A 22,598-nucleotide genomic window follows, 5' to 3' on the forward strand; every position below is an offset into this window, starting at 1 on the left:
TTTTTACAGATTCATACGTATTTCCACGTGCGTTATGCATCTGGGTATATAGGAATCGTTTGAGCGGGGGTGAAAAAAGTGGTATCCTTCTTCGCCTCTTTCTATTTGTGTTTGATTTTTTTATTCCTTCATCAAGCATAACCTCAAACGCCGGAAACCGGGGGACTTATTTCCGAGGTATTTCCGGACCGGAAACTTCGCCATCTTCGGTTTTTCCTCGGTACTTGAGCCACCGCATGTTCACTAGGTTATCTTCAATCTGAATTTCACAATTCATATAAATACGAATTTTACATACATAACAAAGGGTAATTTACTGTGTAGGTATATCAACGGCCGTAGTTCTGAATCGCGCTATCAATATTAATGAGATATCGTACGCGAAATATCACGTAGTTATTTATTCGTTGGACCGAAGGAGGCGAATGAATATGCTGATGGTTCTTTTTTTCTTCTCCTTCTTTATTTCGTTCGATTTGCTTGCTTGTGATTCGCGACGAAGCCGCGTTCGCGCATATAATCGTGTGATTTTTTAATCGCGTTATTAACATAGTCGCAACACTTTTACGACAATAAATTAATATTTGAGTCTTTGCGAGTGCGTTTTTATTTTAATTATTTATTAAGTTCATTTAATCTTCTTTATCAATAATTTATTTCTCTTTACTCTTTTTTCAATGAAATGACGGGGATGACGGCGTGATATGTTCAGCGAGGCCAGTCTCACATTATATTTTCTTCATCCAAATTGCGTCCATCTTTTCTTCATTCGTACTTACAACACACTTCATTCATACACACATCTCTATTACATATCGTGTAATTATTTAAATATTGAGATATCTACTTACATTCGACTTATTTGTGAGGATTTTGGTTTTTTGGTTTTGGTTTTCTTTTCATTCGTTCTTTTCTTTGCTTTTGGATATAACGCCGAAAATTTCTGTATACGTTTCATAGTTATATAATCATATCGATTATTTAATGTAGTGCAATATATCAAATTTCTGAGAGAATTAAAAAATAATTGAAAATTTTTCTTTCGTTCTTCTTTTTCCCACACAGAACCTCAATCCACGTTCCAATTGTTACATAATCTGGTGTTTCCTGCAACGGCAACGCGTGGCCAAGGCTTTACTATATTTTTTAAAATTTTATTTCTTGGCAACTCATTACTTTTTTCTTTCTAATGCTGTATACGTATATACATATACGTTATACAATTACATACAAAAATGTAAAAATTTAACGAGACGATTACAGATCAGTGAATTTATTGTTGAATATTTTATATACATATACACGTATATTATCGATCGCCGGAATCATCAATCATTTATTCTTCAAAGAGAAAGGAGTATCCGTTACCTAATATAGGTACATATACCTATGTATATTCGTCGGTTTTTTATTTCCTCGTTCTTTCCGGATAAAAAATCAGATAATACAAAGTAAAAAAAGTATCATGGTCTTTGGTACATATTTTACATACATATTGCATACGTGCGTTATTAGAACACTTAATATGCAAAACCGTGAAATTCTATTTACACAGCCCAGATGCGGCACTCGATTGTTTATTCGGATAATGAAGGATATTAATATCAAATTTCAAATCCACACTACTATATCAATAACTGTACAAAACTTGATTCAACAGGTTTTATCTTTTTCTTCTTTTTTTTTTCACCTCTCTTCTTCCTCATTAAACTTTGATGAAACGTACACACAGGGCGCTCCTACGGATCTACAATTTCGGATATTTTTATCACCGGGTAAATGGAGAAATTGAAAATATATGAATGAAATAATTAATTATCTATTTATAGTAAAGCTTGGGCACGCCATGTCGATCGGCAAACCGCGTACAGACGGTCTTTCATAATGAGATAAACCGAATCGGTGGTAAAATGGAATTCATAATGATGATACCAAAAGTTGAAATGGCGGTCACGATACTAATAATAATAATAATTATTATTATTATAATGTTAGTAATAATAAATTAATGAGGGCGTTTCAAAATATATTGGACGATTTAATGTTACGTAATTGAAACGACCGTACGTCACGCATACTAGATATATATATATATATGTTGTATAGGTATGTACATACACATACCCATATCGATATATTTATATAATTATTATATTGATAAAAAATAAAATACTCAATTAATTAGTTTTACTTTCGTGAGAGACCGATCGAAGATGGTCACGTCGTTGAGAGAATATCGACCCTATGGGAAAACATGAATAGGAAAAGTATCGAAAATAAAATGATCGTAGGATTCAGTGTACTTCGAATTTCGGAAGCACAGCCTCTCAGCATATCGCCAGCGCTGAGACGTTGATTATTAACGTGCGCCATTATAACTCGATTCTCAGTAATGTATTCACGACTACCGACGGTCGCGATGCAACGTAAAGTCGCTGTGCCCCCGTCACCTTCGAAATAACGAGCGTCCGCTTCCAGACGGAGTCCTAAAATCCCCCTGGATCCAACCGAAGACCAGAATGAAGGGTAACGATAGATTATTGTATTTTCCGCCGGCACCTGTGGACAGAAAAAACGAAACATTTCAATGTTCGTCGCAATAGAAGTATGTCGGAAACAAATCCGATTCCGAGGTGTACCGCGGAGCCTGGGATACCGGCCGCCATTTTGACGAGGGCCCGACGCGTTCAAAATGGCGGCAAATAGATCGAGAGACGGTGCTTTGAAGTGGTGAACTGCTAATCAACGGCTTACTTCACTCACTAAACGTCACTCTCCTGTCTAATATATAGGGATACATATGTACGCATATTACCCACATACATATATGTACAGGAATATTTGTAACATTCAGGTATAACTATACACTTGAGATTAAATTATACCGTAGGCTTGTGTTTTAGGCCATGGATATATCCCCACTGAGCCACCCGCGCCTCTTGAACCTCTAATATATCAAACCCTGTGCCACATGTTGCTTCCGGCAATACCATAACCATTAATAATGGCGATAATGAAAATGACGATGATAAAATATTGCGGCAAAATAAGCAAGACGGTCGACGCGATGACGATAACAACGGCATGAATAATGATTCGGTGTCATTTTTTTTTTGTAACCTACGCAGGATTCGCTCCCGTAGGATCGGACGGCACAGTTTTTCATCAGCCGAGAGCGATTTCAGCTGTTTCCGGTTTGTTCGCCTCCGAGATATCTGGTTACGGTAGTTTGTTCAGTTTTTACGACTTGTTGAATCCAAATTTTTCTTATTCTCGTTCTTTCGCCTCCGAAGCTCGTGTATCTTATCCTCTCTCCGACCAGAAATACACTCCGCGGCATAGCCGTTCCATTTCAGGGTGGACACGGATACTTAACTCTTCAAGAACGTATATACATAGCGAGACTTGGCTCATTTCCTGCTGGAGAATGGAACGGCGCATGGAATAGAACGGGAAGATGAAATACGTTGTATTGTCATCCAATGAGAATAAGTGGTTCTCCATTAATTCTGGTTAATCGACTGGGAGAAGAAACTAACGTTACATATGAAATCGTATGACTCGAATAACTGATGACGCTACGGGGGAAAAAAAAAGGGGAGTGAAAGAAACCCAGATGGAAAAATTCTCCCGGCATTTCCGCTCCTCCGGGTCTTTTTTGTCGAACATTTTTTTCCGCCGTTCTGCGAGTCCTTGTTGGCTGCGTTTTTAAAATTGCACAGGAATTTTCAGGACGGTACCCATATACCACGGATGCATATCTCTGGTAGGTTGTAGGTATCGGTAGAAACGGGCTATTTAATTTTCATGTTGCTGAATATTTCAAGAGGCGCACTGCGGCTTGACTTCAAACCATACGTACGACCGCCACCATCAGCGGCGGCAATGTACGTTCGTTACATAACCTATATACAAGGTTCTATTCGCGAAACGTTTGCCACAGAATTTTTGACATGGTTTTCCGTTCGTTTGTTCATTCGTTGATTTATCTTAATTCGAGGTCGTACGTGAAACACTTGACGCGAGGGTCGCGCAAGCTTCCGAAGACTTTTTTCAATCTCCCCTCTTTTTTTTTTTTTCATTTTTTCTATACGCCCCACCCATTCGTGGCATCGGATTCGAATACCTCGGAACGATTACGTGCACCTGCCCTCCGAGTTACCGCCTGCCCATTTCCGGTTTCCGTATATTCTTCCCTTATAGTGGATGAAAAAGGACCCTCAATGTCCTGACCCCGGAGCGGAGCTTTGTTGATCTCATGCATCGGTAATCAAGTCCCGGTTCGGTGACGGCGGGGAATTTGATTTTTTTTTTTTTCTTTTTACTTCGGGTTTCCACTTTTCTTACCGCACGTTTTTCATTCTTGGTATGGGTACAGTTCATGTCGATGGCGGATTCCAATCGCGAAGAGAGATCCACATTTTCTCTCCTTTTCTTCCCTTTTTTCTTCGGGAGCTCAGGAAATCGTTCCATAAAGAATTTAGTCTTGTACCGAGGGGTGCTAAATTGAAGGGAAATAAATGGAAGAAGGGAGAGAAGAAGGAGAAGAGGCTTACAAACTTTTGATAAACCGCAAAAACAATATAAGAACAGAAGAAAAGAAAAAAAAAAAAGAAAAATGAAAAATTGATGGAAGGTTAGGAATAATTGACGTTGCGTAGAACTTAAGCTGGATAATCTCGAAATCGGTTGTGAGCAAGAGGAAAAAAAGGGAGGGAAAAACAAATTTTTCATTCGTTTTTCATTCTGCCGGGGAATTTCGTTGGCATGCCGGAAAACAGGGTCAGGTAATTTGGCGGTAAAATGAACGAAGAGATCAGATTGGTTTGGGTATCTTTAACAGGTAGTTGTGCAGGTTATATCGATGATAATGTATTTAATGCCGCCGCTTTGTTGTCAGGGAGTTCGATGATTTGCAGTCTGCATTGCGTCACGCGGCGAGAACAATGGCGGTGGTGGTAATTAAAGGAAACCCGACACACTCCCGTGCCTACCTAATGATTGAATCACCTTGTCAATCTCTTGTTGGCGTTATTACCGAACGTTGGGGGTATAGCTGTCGCCATCGCTGTTTGGAATTCCATCTCTAAATCCCCCGGAATTTCGACAACCTTCCCCAACAGACCTGAGCAGCGATTCGACACGCACCTACACGCGCGAAGCCGACGGTTACGTACACACGGCTCGTCAAACCCAAGCAGGAAAGGCTAATGTACGCGTGCATCTATGAATATCTGATGAGTCATGTATCATAATTTCGTACATAATCTGGTGGAAATGCAATAATTGCCGCTGCTAGACAATTGTTTGAGAATAATTCACTCCGTATACCGTACCCGCACCACCACCACCACCACCACCACCCGGAGAGAGAGCTCCCTATTTTCCACCCACGAAACGCCTCTTCGTTAAAGTAATTAATCGTCACGTGTATATCGCGGCGAGCTTCGTACCTGTGCAAGCTCAATACGCCCATAGTAATTATTACTATAAGGCACTAGTGCGATGCGGATAAAGAGAGCCAGTCAGTCCGCTGCGAGCTAAACGAGCCTCCAATTAGCGAAAGGGCAAATTTTGCTAAACCTGCCCGCGCGCACCCCGAGTTTCCGTTTCCTCTTCCACCGCACGTCAAATAGTGTACAGGTTATGTTTGACGTTCAGGGAAATCCGGGGCGTTCTAGATGCAAAATACTTTTTTCTCCCACCCAGACGAATGTTCGGGTGGTTGAAGGCTTCTGTCGATATAACGGAAGTTCAGTCTTCGCAGACTTCGTTGTCCCAAAGCTCCCTTAGATTCTGAGTTACGTTTGAAATTGAATTAAGAACGGAAGTCTTGCGGTTGTTCCACGTCCGGTGGACGTCACGTTAAACTTTCACGTATTGAGCAGGTGAATCGACCGATGCAAGGAAACCAAAATTATTTTTCAATTTCACCAACGAGTATTTCATCGGCCAGATAATCATCGTTCTTTTTTTAACAAAAAACTTAAAACTCACGTGTAAAAATCCCATGGGATTGAACATGGTGTGTATGACAATTTCAAAAAGTGTAGCTCGATGTGAAAATTCTCAAAAGCGATCGAAATCGTTCTTCTTCTTGTAAATGGGACGAGAACGACGTAAAAAATTGCCTTCGATCAGGTGTGTCATTTTGTTGTTTGACGTACGAAACTGTAAGTTTGTAAAAGAAGAGAGAAAAAGAAGGACACGGAAACAAAGGACAACTTATTCCGAAAAAGGTTCTTCAAACTTTTCAGAATTAAATTGCAAAGTGAGACGCCAGCCCACACGATACATGCATGAGATGGGTCTGAAAACAGAACAAAAAAACAAAACAAAAAAACGAAAAAAAAAAAGTAAGAAGCAAGGAAAAATGGAAAGAAGTATAAGCGATGAGGACAAAGTATGTACAAAGAAAAGGTCGTGAGTTACGATAACGTCGAGCTGGGGTCGTTCTTATAACTTGCTACTCGCGGTAGGTACGAGAAGATGTGATATTTTCGGGGTGGTGTGTTTTCGCGCTGGGGGGCAAAAGCAGATGTGCGCGCGAGAAGGGAAAATAGTACGGAGAAGAGGAGAGGAGAATATAATGAAATGAGAAAAATTGAAGGTACGATAACGCGTGTACGGGACGTTGAAACACATCGCCCCATAGATCATTATACGCGCGAAGTATCGTAAAAAAGAAAAGTCCGCAACTAAATATTTCAGGTAGCACGCCCTGGAGGAAGAGTTTATGAGGGCAGTACGCAACGGGCCGAGACCTATTTTACCCTAGGGAAAGTTGGAGAGTACCGGTCACGACCGTGAGGACAGAAGAGATCATTCCATTTTTCGCCCCTTACTTTCCTACTTTTTCTCCCTTTCTTTACCTCGTAATCTTTGCGCTGCGGTAGGGAATCCCTCAGCTAGCTTTACCCCTCATCACCATCGACCGTGTATAGGGCATAACATTGTCCTCCAGGACTTTTACTTTTCCTCTCTTCCTTTTTTTTTTTTTGTTCCTCCCGTTTTCTCTCTTATCTTTTTTCTCCACCCCTCCTTTCCATACCTGGAGAAAAAAAGTGATCACGACGATCTACCGCACTCTTATTTGCCCCGACCTGGACATTTCGAGACCGCAACCTACGGTTTCCACTTATGGTGTTCTTTTTTCATTTTTATCGTTTCTTTTTCTCTTTCTTTCTCTTTTTAAACGCGTCATATGAAATAAAGTCTTCCTCATCTTCTTCTGTGTCTTCCATTTTTATCTGCTGTGTAACGTTGGAAAAGTGAGGTTAGAACAGACGGTCGGCCATTTATGGTGAATTTTATTAATGGACGCTGATCACGACCGCGTCATTGTCCGAATGCACGATATGTGTGATGCGAAGAGGTTATGGCTATGCGACGCCGTTGACGATATTAGGAGTTGACGAAGGTGGCGTTGAGTAAAATTGAAACGAAATTCTCGTCGTCCCCTTTTTATCCTTAGAGCGAGAGCCGTGGTCGTTTTTCGGCACACGTCGGTCAATTTTATTCAATGTATACGAAACATTGCGTACAAAAATGACCCTTTCAAAGTCGCACGGCACGATTCAATTATTTCAATAATTAAATTTTCTTTTTTCTTCTTTTTTCTTCTCCTCCTTTTCAATTTTCCGTTTCCTCATTTTTTTTTTCTTTTTTTTCCATCATGCGGAGTTTATGGAAGTTTTATATATTTTGACGTAACTCGATTAAGTTTCATCCACGTTCGCGCCATATTTTCCGCAGGTCCACGAGTGAGATTTGGCAAAAAAAAAAAAGAAGAAAATTATTCTATTTCTTTTTTTTTTTTTTTTTTTCGTTTTCTTCATCGTCATTATTATTATTTTTCTTTTATGTCGCACGAGATTAAAGCTTTCTCAAAGGGTTTTTTTCACCTGCAGGTCTGGTTATTAAACTTCTACCAGAGTTCGCCGTATGCAGCGGCAGTAGCAGCTACACGGAAAACTCTCGGTACGATCAGATGTCTCGATGTAAAAGTAGACGAGTTGCGGAAAATGAATGAAAAATAAAATAGACGAAGTGAAAATGAGGATAAAAAAGAAAATTCGACCGGTAATAAGGATGGGAATGAAAAAAAAAAAGAAATATACGAACGAATAAAAAATATAAAAATTTCATAGTTCATCGTGGATATTTACTCCGCCTAATGCTATATTTTTCAGAAACGATGTTAATCAAGGGTTCCTCCACTATGCCCCTTTGCAGCTACTTTGATAGCTGAAAAGATGTCGTGGAGCCGAGGCGCGCGGTTTCATCAAAAGAGTTTCCAAACTTATAAAGTAATAAACTCACAAAATTGCACCTCTCTAACGCTAGTTCACTTTCATATATATTTACACCATTTACAGACAAAATATATATTTACTCGAAACATCTTAATTCGTCAAACTTTGGATTAATTTTTGTTTAACACTTCGTTAATCGTCAAAGAGAGGTGAACGAATCACGCGTAACTTATAATTTTTCCTAAAAAAGTTAATTCGCGCATCGATTGGTTTATAGATCGTGACTCGGAAGAGATAAAAAAAAAACTCAGTTCAGTCATACGTGCATGAAAACGGAAAGTTCAACCTTCAATTTGGTTCAAATTTCATTGATTTAAGTGCATTTTTCACAAAGTTATGGGCGTTTGAAAATTGACAATTTTCATGCACGACTCGGGGTGTTAGAGGTTATGGTATATATGGTGCCTTTCCCGACAAAGCGAGCGATTAGAAATTGTGTAGATAAATTTGTGGGGCATTGAGTGTATGCGTTCATCTGATGGACACATTTACCAAGGATAGCCAAGTATATGGATATACCCAAGTACGTGTATATGGTGCATTTTTTGACAAAGCTACAAGAGTTTGAAATTCCGTGTACGTACGAAGCGGATGATTGTGCGTCGGAAAATAGAATCGGTGAGAAATTTTGGAATAGTTGGCGAGAAAAAGAGAATCAATATTTCCGACCACGTTCAAAAAAGATTAAGAAGAAGCGAATGAAGACGATATTCAAAGATCGTCAGAGTTGAGAGGCGTTCAGAATGACGGTAAGCACGATTTCCTTGTTAATTAAAATTCATCCCTTCGGTCCGGACGAATATTTCCTCGAAAATACCGAAACGGATCTTCGGATTCTCCGAAAATGAATGTTGCGCGTTTAATGGAACCTAATTAGGAATGTGCTTCTCCGTGGTCGCGGACCGAATCGTTATACTGCAGCTATTATACGGGGGCATGAAATGAACTGATAAATTATTTTAATTTATGATGATTTTATCGAATTTAATACTCCCGTCGCGGGCATTCCGCAGTGACTTCCGCCGGAGCCACAGGTTGCCGGAATATAAGAATTCGCGGTATTTAGTCGAGCTTTATTGTCATTGAAAGAATTAAAAAAAAAAATGAGAATAAAGGACAAACCGAACCGGGGGTAGGAATCGCACAGCGAAACCAACAATAGACGAGGACTTATCGTTAGGAATTCAACGCGATAATTGAAAAATTTGGATCCGCTTCGATTTCTAAATAGAAAGCAGTTGGTGATTGTTTTCCGGATCCCGATTCCCACGTGATCTCGACTTTCCATTCTTGGATGTGATTGTAATTGGAGTGAAAAATGAAAGCGGTTGAAAAAAAAAAACAAAAAAAAAACGTAGGAAAAGGAGCAAGAAGACGAAAATGAAAAAGAGAAGTAGAAAAGCGGGAGTCTCATTAGGCGAGAGGAGCAGCCCGGAATAGGTGGGTGGGTATAGGTAAGTACCTAAAGAATGCACCTTCGTCTTTACACTGCACACCCTCAGATGTTTAGAATCCTTCAGGAAATACTCGGCAGACATGAGAGATTCAGAATCCCCCATTTATAGTGCCGGTATTCCGGTATAAGAGAGCGCTTAGCGGATCGACTGCTGCATGTCGTTGCGCGCTCCGCAAGTAAAAAGAGCCCATTTCTAGATCCTCGGGTTCTCTTGTACTCCTCTATCCCCGTACGGGAAAAAGGATGAGCGAAAGAAGAAGACGAAGCGGCGGAAGAAGAGATCGGTTCGGTTTTAGTTAATGTACGGATGTTGTTATGCCATCGCCGACCTCGCCGACATCTTCGGGTTTTTTGTCGGGTCGCGGTTTACAAAAGCGTACGATTCAATGGAAACCTTTCCACGGAAAATGCCGGAGCGGTTTCCGCCAACTTTCGCAACGTAACCCCCTCGCTTACCGAATAACGTCAACGGCGATTCAATTTAACGAAATCCATCACACCGCGTCGGACATTACGGGATAATTTTACCCCATCCCTCGAACGTGAAGGGGCTAAAATTTCCGAAAATTAAAGATTCGCAGCTTTACTCGAAATCACCCCGAGAGTCGAGCACCGTTCGAAGATCAAAACGTTTTCATCCTTCGGTCGCGAGACGAATTCTTAAGAATTTAGACGAAAATTGCAAACAGGTAGGATGTATATATCTATACAATATCACGTTCCAGGCCGCGATTGCTGTAAATTTATATACAGCAGGCTGCTTTTGCATGGATTAGTTAACAGCAGCGGAGTTAAGTGTATAAGGCGTAGGGGTGGGGCTGGTGGAGGACAGGGGGTTGGGGGTGGGGGAGGGGGGGGGGGTGTATAATAAGGGTAAACGTAACGATTTTTGGAGGGTCTGGAACGGCCCGTACGGGCACGTGGTCTCGTTTGTCCCCGATTAGCAATCCGAAGTTGTTTTATTCAGACTGGCTCGCGGGTTACAACTTCTAGTTATTTATCACGTTTACTTTATCCTTGTTCGTAGTCACGCGGCTCTCGGATCTCCTATTTATACGAGAAAGAAGAGAAAAAAGGGCAAATTCGGTACACGTAGGCGGTCGGTCTTACCGAAATTAAATCCCTAGGGCTACGATTTTTACTTTTCAAGTACCCGAATTCGTTAGAGAAAGAGAAACAGAGTAGAGACGAAAGCGAGTGTATTTCTCGTATTTCTCTCACGAACTTTTTCTTCCCAAGCTCTCCTTCTTCGCCTTCTTCGCCTTCCATCCGTATGAAAAACAAATGAATTTCTCGGCCACCGGTCCCGCTCCGCTTCACTTTTCTTACCGGCTTCAAATCATCGCCGAATATACATTCAAAGGCAGTTTATTTGATACAACAAACAACTCAAGAGTCTCGGCTAAGCTTCCCGCTGATCGGTGACCTGCACGAGGCAACCGGCTCGCTAATTGGCCTCGCTAATCCCTCCGTAGGACCTTGTCACAAAGGATTTTAAGGACGAACTTTAACGAGGGTACGTAGGCCGGTGGGTACACCTTGCCTTGTATATGTATCGTATAAAACAACAAAACTAATTGCTCCGATAACGACAACGATAATCAACAAAATATACGAATTATAGCATTTTCGGAAAAATTTATTTATTTATCCGCCTCGAAACCGGTCACAGTATCTTTCGTTTCTTTCTTCGACTGCAATTCTTTTCTTTTTTTGTTTTTTGCATTTTTCTTCCGTCGTTTGGAAGGATAAGCGGAAAGGCAACCACCTGCGAGCGGATGGGATGTTCATTCATTAGTGTCCAGATAGCTGAAACATGTTTTCTTTTCCTCTACATATATACATATATATATATTATATACGTACCTAACCGGGACACACATACCATCTATATAGATATACGCAGTCGTACCCCCTTAACGTAATTGCCGACGGCGATTTGATACTCACCGGTTCACCGTTGATAGTCCAGGACATAGATGCTCGGGGGTGTGACGGCCATGTTGTACAGTTAGCCGTTACATTTTCCCCAACGGCATACTGAGAGGACAGACCCGTTATTTCCGGAGGTCTTTCCGGAAGAGCTTTCATGAAACAATGGACAAAAAACAAAAACAATTACGAATTATTCATTATCAGAAGAAAAGGTGAGAAAAATTTGAAAACGGTAGCAAGTTTCTTTTTTCCTCCGTATTCCGATATTCGCGGGGATTTTTTTTTTTTTGCTTCTTCTTCGAAGGGTTCGTCGCCGTTGTTTCTTTTTTTTTCCGTTCGATTTCGTCGATATTTTTTCCTTGAAATTTTTCGAACGAGTACGCCGTTCGATTCCCCCCATCGCGCGTAACGTCATTACGTGTGACGCTAGCATTATTCGGGCTATTAACGGTTATCAGGTTTAATTAGGTTTATCAGGTGGCCTGGTGGCCTAATGGCGTTAATTGGTACAGCGGATTACGGTAGATATCCGCACGTTTAGTCGTCCTCTCTAGCTTGCTTTAACACCGTGGGCAACGGGAGCAGGTATACGCCGCTCTGCACGCGAACTCGTCTGTTTCAAGAACCCACGGGGTAATTAAATTTCTGTCAATTCTACCGACTCTCCATATACGCTATCGTATATAATCTTCATTGAACAAACGAGATTTTTTGACCCGCTCTCATCTCATTAAACCGAACGAGATACGAGGCAACCCCAAGCCGGGGGACGACGAGATGTAAAAGAAGCTCTCCGCAGCTTATCATCCCCTAAAAAAAAGTAGGACCTTCTTTACTTGTGTTTTTTTTTTTGCCTTATTTTTCTCTTTTTCGATGTTTACACCGAGGGTAAGGCGATTCATTTTCGTCAACAACTTCTCTCCTTCTCCTTCTCCGTTTCTTTTTTTATTTTTTTTTTTTTTTTTTCAAGTTCAAAATTCTTCACTCTCATTTTCATCCGAGTGCGGGGAATACAGGTGAAACGAATAACAAACCATCACGTATTTTGCCCACCCCTTCGATTCGTTTTACCTGGAGCGGTGAATGGGTCTGTACATACATATTGTATATATATGTACCTATATAAATAGTTGTTGTTATGTCGTATTTACGAAGTGGATTCGGAGTTAATAATCCACTGAGCAAAAGGAGGAACCCATTTACCCTTTTCTTCAACCCTCATTGACCGGGACTAAATCCAATCCAGGCACGTAGTAGGGACCTCTTTTAATTCCAAAAACCTAAAGTGCCGCCACGTGGGTTAAATATTAAGTTCATTTGTCGGCGGGGGGCGGAGAGATTTTATTTACTTCCTCCGAACATGTAAAGATTGCGCGGGTCGCAATAATTATAACAATTTTAGTGAAGAAAAGAAGATTTTCGCATCGTGAATCGCTCGCTCCGATCGAAGCCCCATCTGTACGGGATGTACGTGTAGGTTGGTTATAAACTTTCCGAGGATCTCGTGACATTGACGCGGACGTTCAATCATCCGAAAATTAGTCTTTGAATTCTTGTCGATTTATAAATCAAATTAAATCCCGGGTCATCGGAGGCAATCGATTATCCGAACCCGATTTAATTAATTTCTTCCCGATGATCCTTGACGTCCCGCCTTCGAACTCTCACCGTCGCCCCCCCCCGCCTCCATCTGCAACTGGGTTATCTGCGCGGTTGCATATCTAGCCGCGCGTATATACCCCGTGGTTACGTACAGTCGAGCGGCGTCAATTCCTAGAATTTTTCACAAATCCCGATGACGATGACGGTGCGATTTTTCAGCCGCGGGACGAAACGCCTCCGCTGGTGGGGGAAAAACTTTTGATATCGAGACTTTCGGAATCCCAGGCGGAAAAAGATGACCGGAAATAAGTACGTGAGGATAAGAAAATAGAAGAGAAAAAAGAAGTTCGGAATCTCGCGTATTATATTATATGCCCTTGTTTTTCTCGTTGTATTATAAACTAGCAGTTCTCCTCTTCCTTAATCCGTTGATCGAGGTCACCCGCGAACTCCTCGAGAATTCATTATTCCATCGAATCTAATCTCCGGCTTCGGATTCGTTCAGGAAGAATCATCTATAGCGCGTGCTTATTGTACTTATACTATCGCCGTAAGCGACGTGCCGGAGGATGCCAACGAGAGAAAAAAAAAAAAAAAAAAAATACCAGGTTGAGGTTTTCTCGACGCGAGGAAAATAAATCTAATAAAATCTATCGCGCGTCTGCGGACATTTTTACTTTTTCTTCAACTGTCAAACAACGAAAATCAAAAAAATTGTTGCAAACTCAAAATTCGCGTCGACACAATTTTTCGAAATTTTTTTTTTTTTTAGTGTCACCTATTCTTCCTGCCTTCGAGATGTGTGCGTAGATACGCGTTTGGGAAAACTCGGGGTTGCGTAAAATAAGATAAGTCCGTTTCCGGGAATATTCGTCGGTGGCGGGCATATAAAACCTCCGAAGCGTGGGACGCGTTATCATAGAAATCGCGACATTACGGAACATATGGCTTCATTGATATTAGGCAAACTCTGCCGCGGAATCTCCACCTACCGCACTCAATTTTACACCGTGGGGACGAAATTTATTAACTCAAAAAAAACAGCAACCACCCACCAGGTTAGCCGACCCACACCCTCTGCGTAAATACCCTACCCACGATTCTTGCGTTCGTGCTGCTGTTTCCAACGCTGTTGTATATCACGACGGCGAGTCCGCAGGCTCCGACGATTAATGTTACGCCTTTTGTCTTTGTTTAATTACCGTTTACTCCCTTACTCGGTGAATACAATTGTTTAATCTTCTGGTACAGATTTTTATCTTTTTACGTTTTTTTTTTTTTTGTTCTTTCCACTTCCTGTTCCTTTATTTCCCAATTCGTTTCTCCAACACATTTTCATAATCGGAGTTCCACGCCATCTTTATCCTTGCATCCGAATTTATTCGTCGGATGATTTTCATCCGTTTCACATGTTCTAGTAAAAAGAAGATCCCGAAACTGCGGCAGTTCGGAAAAGTCAGCGGATATTTTCTTTTTTTTTTTTTTAGCAACGAGGATATTGAAATAATTGCATCCGAACAACGTCGAGAGCCGCAACTTGCACGATGTGCATAACCTGCAATGAGTTCGACTAATTGCGAGATTAGTTAATTACTCGTATTAGTTCGCTACCGCACTCGTGCGGCTGACATAGACGAGGTGAGGAGGAGATTCGCAAGCGGTTTCCGTGGGCACAATATTTTCATCATATGCGTACGAGCAGTTTTAGGACAAACATAACCTAACAAACGTCGCGAAATTAATAACGAAAAGAAGAAGAAGAAGAAATGGGAATGAAAAATTTGTCAAGATGTCTGGGAAGAGGAAGCCGAACCGAGTTACGGTTGCATGTGGTCCGTGCGTACGGATTGACAAAAACATCGTTAGCGGTTGATGTTGGACGATGTGTATCCCGTGGGTGCGCAGCGTTATAGGGAGTTTCCTGAAGGGGTTTTTCTTTGCTCGGGTTGGTATAAGCCGCAATAGTTTTTATGCCAGCTAGGCAAGACGAATCCGTAGGTTATCTACTGCTGATTGACTGATGCTGGCCCCGCGCCAACCTGGCAATAGCATCCGCCAACTTCCACCGCCCTTCCACTAAACCGAAACCTAACCCCCCTCCCCCCCCCCCCCATCCCGAAGACTTCTTTCCTCTTATGCTTATACAGGCCATCCGCCGTCCTCCAGATCTCCTGTAACCCCTTCCTCCTCGCTATCTTCCTCTGCCCCGATGCTTTTTCTCCTTCCTATTTTTCCTCTCCTTTTTCATGCCACCCCTCCCTTCCTCTTTTCTCTTTCCGGCAACGAAGTCACTTGTTTTTCTCCTCATCGCTCAAAGACGACGACGACGACGACGACGCGCTTCACTGCTGACATGGTCAGCCCAGACGAGATATGACCGTCTATATGACCACCTAACCTCCTTCTCGCGACACCGAAATTTGACCTTTTTTTTCCCCTCCGCCCCCCTTTGCTTTTGTTTTAATATTATCGGTTCTTTATCGCGTTCTCCCTCGTCAACCCCTTTTTTTTGGCCACGTTTATTTCGTCATATACTTTATCGATAGCCGCACATTGTACGTACAACAATTATGAAACTGGAAAAATTTTGGTGGGAAAGAAATAAAGAAAGAAGAAGAAGTCGAATGTATTTTTTATTAATTTTCCTTTTTCCCACCTTTATTTATTTTATTTTTTCCTCAACCACGAGCGCATCGGCGACGTGAACGTGAACGGGAGAGCCAACGTTATCGGACATCCGAGTAAAGAATTCCAATAACTATAGCATAGGGTATACATGGAAGTGTCAGGACCTGCCGGCGTCGACTGCAGAGTCGATTGTGGTAAACTTTAGAAAGAAGTGTGAAAAGTTTTTTGGCGTTGAGGGAATTTCTTTCTTCTTCCTCTTTCTCCTCTTTTGTTTAATTCTTCTTTTTTCTTTCTTTCATTCTTAGTTTTTATTCGATTCTAGTTTTTTTTTTTCATTTTTATTTAATTTTCTTTTTGCCTTTTGTACTCTCGTATTTCAATTCAAAAGAGGATATCGCGTTAACGGAAGTTGAAATAGTCGCACCACCGAAGGTAATTTTTTTTTTCCACTCCGAAACAACCGGGTCACTATGATTATAATCAGGATTGTTTTCGATCTTTCAAAGACGAATGACACAACTAATCAATTGCTCAATTAATGAATTAATTATTGCTTACCAACAACGGTGAGATTCGCCGATAAGAACGTCGTGGCGAACGATGGCGCTTCCGTCGATACTTCGCATTTATATTGTCCGGATGATTCGAGTGTTAGGTTTGTCAGACGTATCGAGTTCTCCGTGTTGGCCTGTTTCTGAGGACAAACGAAATGTGTTTGTTCAAGTAATGGCGCTGGAGTGGGCACATAATCTCATACATCCCCTCCGCTCATGTACATCCTCATCCCTTTTCATTTTTTTCACCAGGTATATGCGTTTACATGCGACATTGTTTTTCATCGACGTTGTACAGCTTTCCGCGCCATTTTGTTGTTGCCAGTTTTCGTGACCTCGTGCGAGCGGCGGCCATGTTTTGAGCATGTAGATTACTACAAAATGGCCGCCAATGCTACGTTCATCAATTGATGTTTCAACAAACGAGCCGGAAAATACTTTTTCAAAACATTGCGACCGCCGTTCAAGGTCACGAAAACTGACAACGGAAACATCAATGGAGCCGCCGTTATTGTCGCTTCTGGTTCTACTAGTCCCTCATTTCGTGGTCTGAACCGAAAAGACGAGCCGTGCGTCAGATCTCTACAAATGAAACAAAAAATATCTTTCCTTTCTTTTTCTTTTTTCGATAATTTTTTATTTATACAACCGTAGGTTTTTTGAGAAAATGGAAAAAAAAAGAACTTTCGCGTCTGTTTGCACCGGTAAAATTTAAAACTTTTGTTATACTTATAAAAGCTAGCGGTACATGTATACGTACGTATGGACGGAGCAATCTCGACGGCGGGTTTTTATATTATTTAAAAGTATGAATTTTTTATGAAAAACCTCGGTGCTATTCAAGGTATACGCGGTGTGTAAAATTTTATAACATTCACTCGTGGCGTGTTTATTTAACTTAATCACAAGCAATGAATATAGCATACCGAGGTTGTGCTGCATGTGAAGTTTTGCGAAGAAAATTGAATGGAGCAGAATCTCGAGAAGAAAAAAAAATTGTAAACGAATATCGAGAAACGCCCTGTAATTGTTTTATTATGTTTGATGATTTTTGTTTTTTCATATCATACAAACTACAATGAATATCACGTGGTTCCAGTTTTCGGGCAACAAAAGACGGATAATTAGAATCCGTCGACGTTGACGTTAGTCGTCTACTTTATCGGTATCCGCAACTCATTCTATTCCCAGTTGACACTGTGCTGAAACCACCCCGTGAGAGTTTCGGAGACAAATTGTTGGGGTCAAAAACGGGGTGTGACTGCAGAGACTCCTGGCGAAGAAGAAGAAGAAGAAGAAGGAGAAGGAGAAGAGGAGCTGAAACCGCGAAATGCTCGGTCGTTTGTCTTTAAAGGGCTTACTTTGATAAGAGATTTTACTGTGGAGCTGCCGCGAGTCTAAGTCCCGCAGGAGATAAAAAAAGACACAAGGAAAGAGAAGAAAATAACTAAAATAAAATGGAAAAAAAAAATTATAATATATACACATACATAATATAAAGCAGTACAAATTGGACGCGACTTTTTAGAATTTTTTTTAGTTTTTTCTTCTAAAAACATCGACCGAAAAAAAAAAAATTTCCTTCCACATCGGTTTGCACCAGACTTGGTTATAAAAAAAAAAAGGAACGGGCGGAAAAAAACTCGGTTTATATAACTTTTTTGTTTTTAACAACATCGCCCGGGTAAGAGAAAAATTACCCCCCTAGGATACAAAATTTTTACTTTTTCTTTTCATCTTTTTTTGTTTTTTTCCCCGTTTTGTTTTACGATTTTTTTTGTTCTTCGCTCCTCCACCGCTTCTTCTTTGCTAGGGTATTACTTTTTTTTATGTTTTTTGTTCTCTCGTCAGAGTTGTTAAATCTTTTCAAAGATCAAAAAATGAATATTACATGATACTCATGCGTACAACGCCGGAGATACGATATTACATATATAAAAATTTCATAACGTTCGATATACTTAGTTCTTGTTGCCCGTAAAAAAAGTGAAAACTACAACCACATATTTGCGAAACGACTGCAGTACTGCAACGCATGTCCTCGATTTAAATTTCCATACATACGACCCATAGAATGTCGAGTATACGAATAACAAAGCACTTTTTAATGTTCGCATAACTACCTATACTATACGTTCATATATGTATATACCTACTTCGCGATTCGTTTTATACAGATAACCTGTGATTTTTCCTCTTTTTTGGTCCATTCATCCTGTTTTTTTTCCTTTGTTTCCCTATTGTTATAGCAGAAAAGTTATTCCGTAGTTTGAACATTCGATGATGTGCAGAAATTTTTGTTTTTTGATTTTTCGAATTCCATTCAATTTTTTTTGTTTCTTGCGCGCACGTGGAAATCATCAGTGTATGGATTATTCGAACGATAGTAACTTTGATACAGATTTTCAAATTTCATTCAATTTTTTATCCTTTTCTTTTTTCTCCCGCGCAAGCGGATAACGTCAGTTGTTGAATTATTCAAAGGATAATAATTTTTATAAGGATTTTCAAATGTTCACAAATGATTAGCGTCGACTGAGGTATCGTGCAAAAACAAAAGGAGAAGAGGCAGAAAAAAAAAAAAAAAAGGAAAAACTCTTCCACTACTTTTTAATCAAATTGATTTACGACCGCGTGAGATAGAATAAAAAAAAGAAGGAAAAAAAACGTAAGTACCTAAGGTTTTGTATGAACTTTTAATGGATCTTAAGTATAGCATCAATATTCAGTGCCTACTTCTTTTACCCCTAAGGCTCAGGACTAAAAAAAAGCAAAATGAAAAAGAGAGAGGAACAAAAAAAAGACATGATAAAAAAGAACGACGCTCGACTACACGCGTTTGTGTATAATCACGATCACGCTAATCTATACTTGTTCCCTCCGTAGAAAATGCCGACGAAAAAATGATTAGAAAGAAAAAAGTAGAAATGAAAAAAAATTGGCCCGAAGGAAGAAGGTTGAAAATGTAATCAGTTTGGAATTAATGTTGCGTAATGTAATCGCATACCATTTTGAATTCGACTCATCGTGTAACCGGACCCGGAGTTGATGACGTCTGCATTAACTATGACTAATTGCAACGATATGGTTGGTGGACTATATATACAACGTGTATGGTCTATGGCGAACCGGTAACAATTTAATGCAATTTGCATCACGTGAAATTTGTATCAGCAGGTATGTATTTACAGTAAATGATATGCGAATATATGTATCAGCAGAAGCGTAGATTTCTGGATAAATATATATATATATATAAATTATGTACGTTCAAGTACATGTAAGTGGTGAACAGTGAACGGCGATGTAATGATTATAACATAAACCATGCGACGGGTACACAGATGGGTATGTGAGAAACCATGAATTTAGGATGTGAATTTTCCGATGTAGCCTGCAACTTGCATAATACGAGTACCCGCTGACTTGATGAAGTTCTAATCTTCCATACACGTCCGCGGAGTATGTCTAGATAGTCTAGACTTTGAATAGACAAAAGGATCTTCAGATTCACACCATAATAATTCAAAGATCTGTCAACTATTACGAGGAAGCCACCTGCGGGGCTATGTCTCGTTATCCTCAAATATTATCACGCGTACAGCGCTTTATAGTTACCTCTTGAATTATCATCTTCTCAACCTACCTCGTTTCACGCCATTTTCAAACCCGACGCTTCCCTAACAAAAATGACGGAAAAATTTTGAATCTCACATTTTCTCAGTTCAAGAATACATCAAATTTTGAAAAAGTTATGCAGCTTCAGCTACGATTTTCTTTCTTTCACGGAAAGATGAATTTTTCTCGCTACTCTCATACTCAAAAATTATATTCGTGATCGAATTTTCCGTGCGAGTGGTTGAAAAATAAATTTAGAATGAATTATGCGAGCGATTCTGATGTGGTACATTCGCGTGTTCGTTCTTCCATTGAATTTTGTTACGCCGTTGGCGTTCGGGGCTCACGTTCGATTAGGCCACATCGAAGGTCCAATTAGTACTCGCCAAACGTGAATCTGTTACATCGGACCAATTCCGCTTTCGAATCGTCCGGCGCTATTTCAGCGCCTTTACTAACCTTACTTTATTCAACCTTCGCTAGACTAGCAATAAAAGCTAACCAATCGCAACAACTACACGGTACCATGGGAAATTGGATGATTGATTGATGGGAACTTGATCAGGTTACCGCAGCCGGCCGTCCAACTGACACCCTTATCAATTAAATTCGGACTACTAACGTGAGGTTTTCTGAGGTCCTCGTCGCGTCCATCGATAGCAAAAATTATCCGAATTTAACGAGTGAAAACAGACTCCGGAAGTAGTACGGAAATTTCCAATCAGGTTATAAAACCCGAGGCATTCATGCGGTTAACTGTACGGTGTACATAACCTACAATGTAATACTGACCACTCGAACAATCTCTTGTTCGAGTTTCCCTTCATCAACAGAGTGGATTTATCCAGGTGTATATGCAACCGGTAGAGTTGATTGTCAGAAGGTTTAATACCCGCTACCTATACCATAACTGTGAAACGCGGTATACCTTGGTTACTCCGACCTCACCCCATCGCAATTTGGAAATTGCTAGTAGAGTATTCGAAACTTTCCAACGAATCATCCATATATTCGGGTAGATTAATTTCGACTACGTTATTTCAGATATACATGAGGGAATCCGGTGTCTGAAACCCGATTGTTCGATCCCCGTAGTACCTAAGATTAGTATCACCGCGGTTGAAATTAATTAAGTAATCAGATGGATCGTTGAGTTGACGTGTAAAAATATTTTGACGGATGATACCGCGCGCCGTTCTCGCGTCTGTTTCGAATCAGTTTTCGATTCGTCGCGGTGTTGCGTCGTTGTTCGACTAACGGCGAACAAACTTTTGAGGTTTGGATAGTTTACGCGGGGACCTCTACAAATCAAAGATGTGGAATTGTTGGTCGTAGTCATAGGGGTTGGGCACGGAGTAAGTAAGTTGATGACTCTCACTCTACGGTACGGTTGGTGTGAACTTTGCTGCAAGTCTTTGATGGCGTTGCTTTGTTTTGTAACCAAAAGGAAATTCGTGTTTTGGTAAAGTACCGCTATCCGTTAAACCACCAACGTTTCAACAACCACCAACCCGCCCCCCCGTATAACCTGTATATCCAAGTGTGAAGTGTTGAAGTGTCTCTGACCAACTTAGGACATATACCACAAATTAGAGGATTTAACTAGAACCTCAACAACAATAAATTGCGGTGACAAAAGTATGAAATTAAATTATAGCCCGGTAGGAGCACCTCGACGACCCAACGGTCACAACATTTATTTTAATCTCATTCCATTCGTTGCCCGCTCTTCGTACATGTTACACGTACACCACGTCCCGCGTACGTAAAACTCCGCACATTAGGTATAATTATTGTACAAAAACACAATACACTTTTTCATTCTCAAATTAACTCACGTCCAGATATACTCCGGGCTGTGGAAAAGTCTGTATCCTCGGATGATTTTCCGGTACGTATCGGAAGAACTCGTGATCGTCCTTGTACCATTTTACCGTGTATAATTTACTGGTACCGGTCAGCCGCCATTCGCATGTGAGGTTGACCTTTTTACCAACTTCCGCTTCCTTCGGAACACGAACTTCGACTTTGATGTCACCTGAAACACGAGACGAGGTTGTGATTATTTTATTTGGATTTCAATGGGATTTATCGTCAGGTTGGATTTAGGAGTAACGACAAAAAAAAAAAAAAAGAAATGGAAAAATGGATGAATAAATAAACGGAAAAAAAAGGGGTCGGAGATGCGACGCTGCTAACCCAAGCTTATCAGAGATGACGTCAAAGGACGGGGAAAAAAAATATGGAAACGAGCCGTGCCGACGAACCAACCCTCTACGGTTTTATTCGAGCTAATTTTTTAAAATTATATCATGATGATAATTATAAAGCTTTCAAGTATTAAAAGTACCTTAACACAATCTAACCAATTAGCGAAGCACTTTTATTCCAACCCAGGCTTCTACGGGCGTCAGCTTATGCTTAGGATCTTAGAAACCGAGAGTCGAGCGAGGCGACTATACGCATTATGGTAAAAAGAAGAAACAACGG

At 40.6% G+C, this 22,598-nt stretch overlaps 1 protein-coding gene across 1 annotated transcript in view; it reads right to left on the reverse strand.

Moving 5' to 3' along the window:
* Positions 1 to 757: 757 nt before the first annotated feature.
* The window catches only part of LOC105683952, a 68,923-nt gene continuing 47,082 nt past the window's right edge, over positions 758 to 22,598 (reverse strand). Inside the window, exons 2-5 of the mRNA XM_020851177.2 lie at positions 21,947 to 22,146; positions 16,495 to 16,630; positions 11,722 to 11,855; positions 758 to 2,559 (exon numbers count right to left, since the gene is read on the reverse strand). Of these exons, the coding sequence (XP_020706836.1) occupies positions 2,218 to 2,559; positions 11,722 to 11,855; positions 16,495 to 16,630; positions 21,947 to 22,146 (812 nt within the window). The 3' untranslated portion in view covers positions 758 to 2,217. The remainder of the gene's footprint in view (positions 2,560 to 11,721; positions 11,856 to 16,494; positions 16,631 to 21,946; positions 22,147 to 22,598) is intronic.

The sequence above is a fragment of the Athalia rosae genome, chromosome 5 (genome assembly GCF_917208135.1).
Source record: "Athalia rosae chromosome 5, iyAthRosa1.1, whole genome shotgun sequence".
Classification (NCBI taxonomy): Eukaryota; Metazoa; Arthropoda; class Insecta; order Hymenoptera; family Athaliidae; genus Athalia; species Athalia rosae.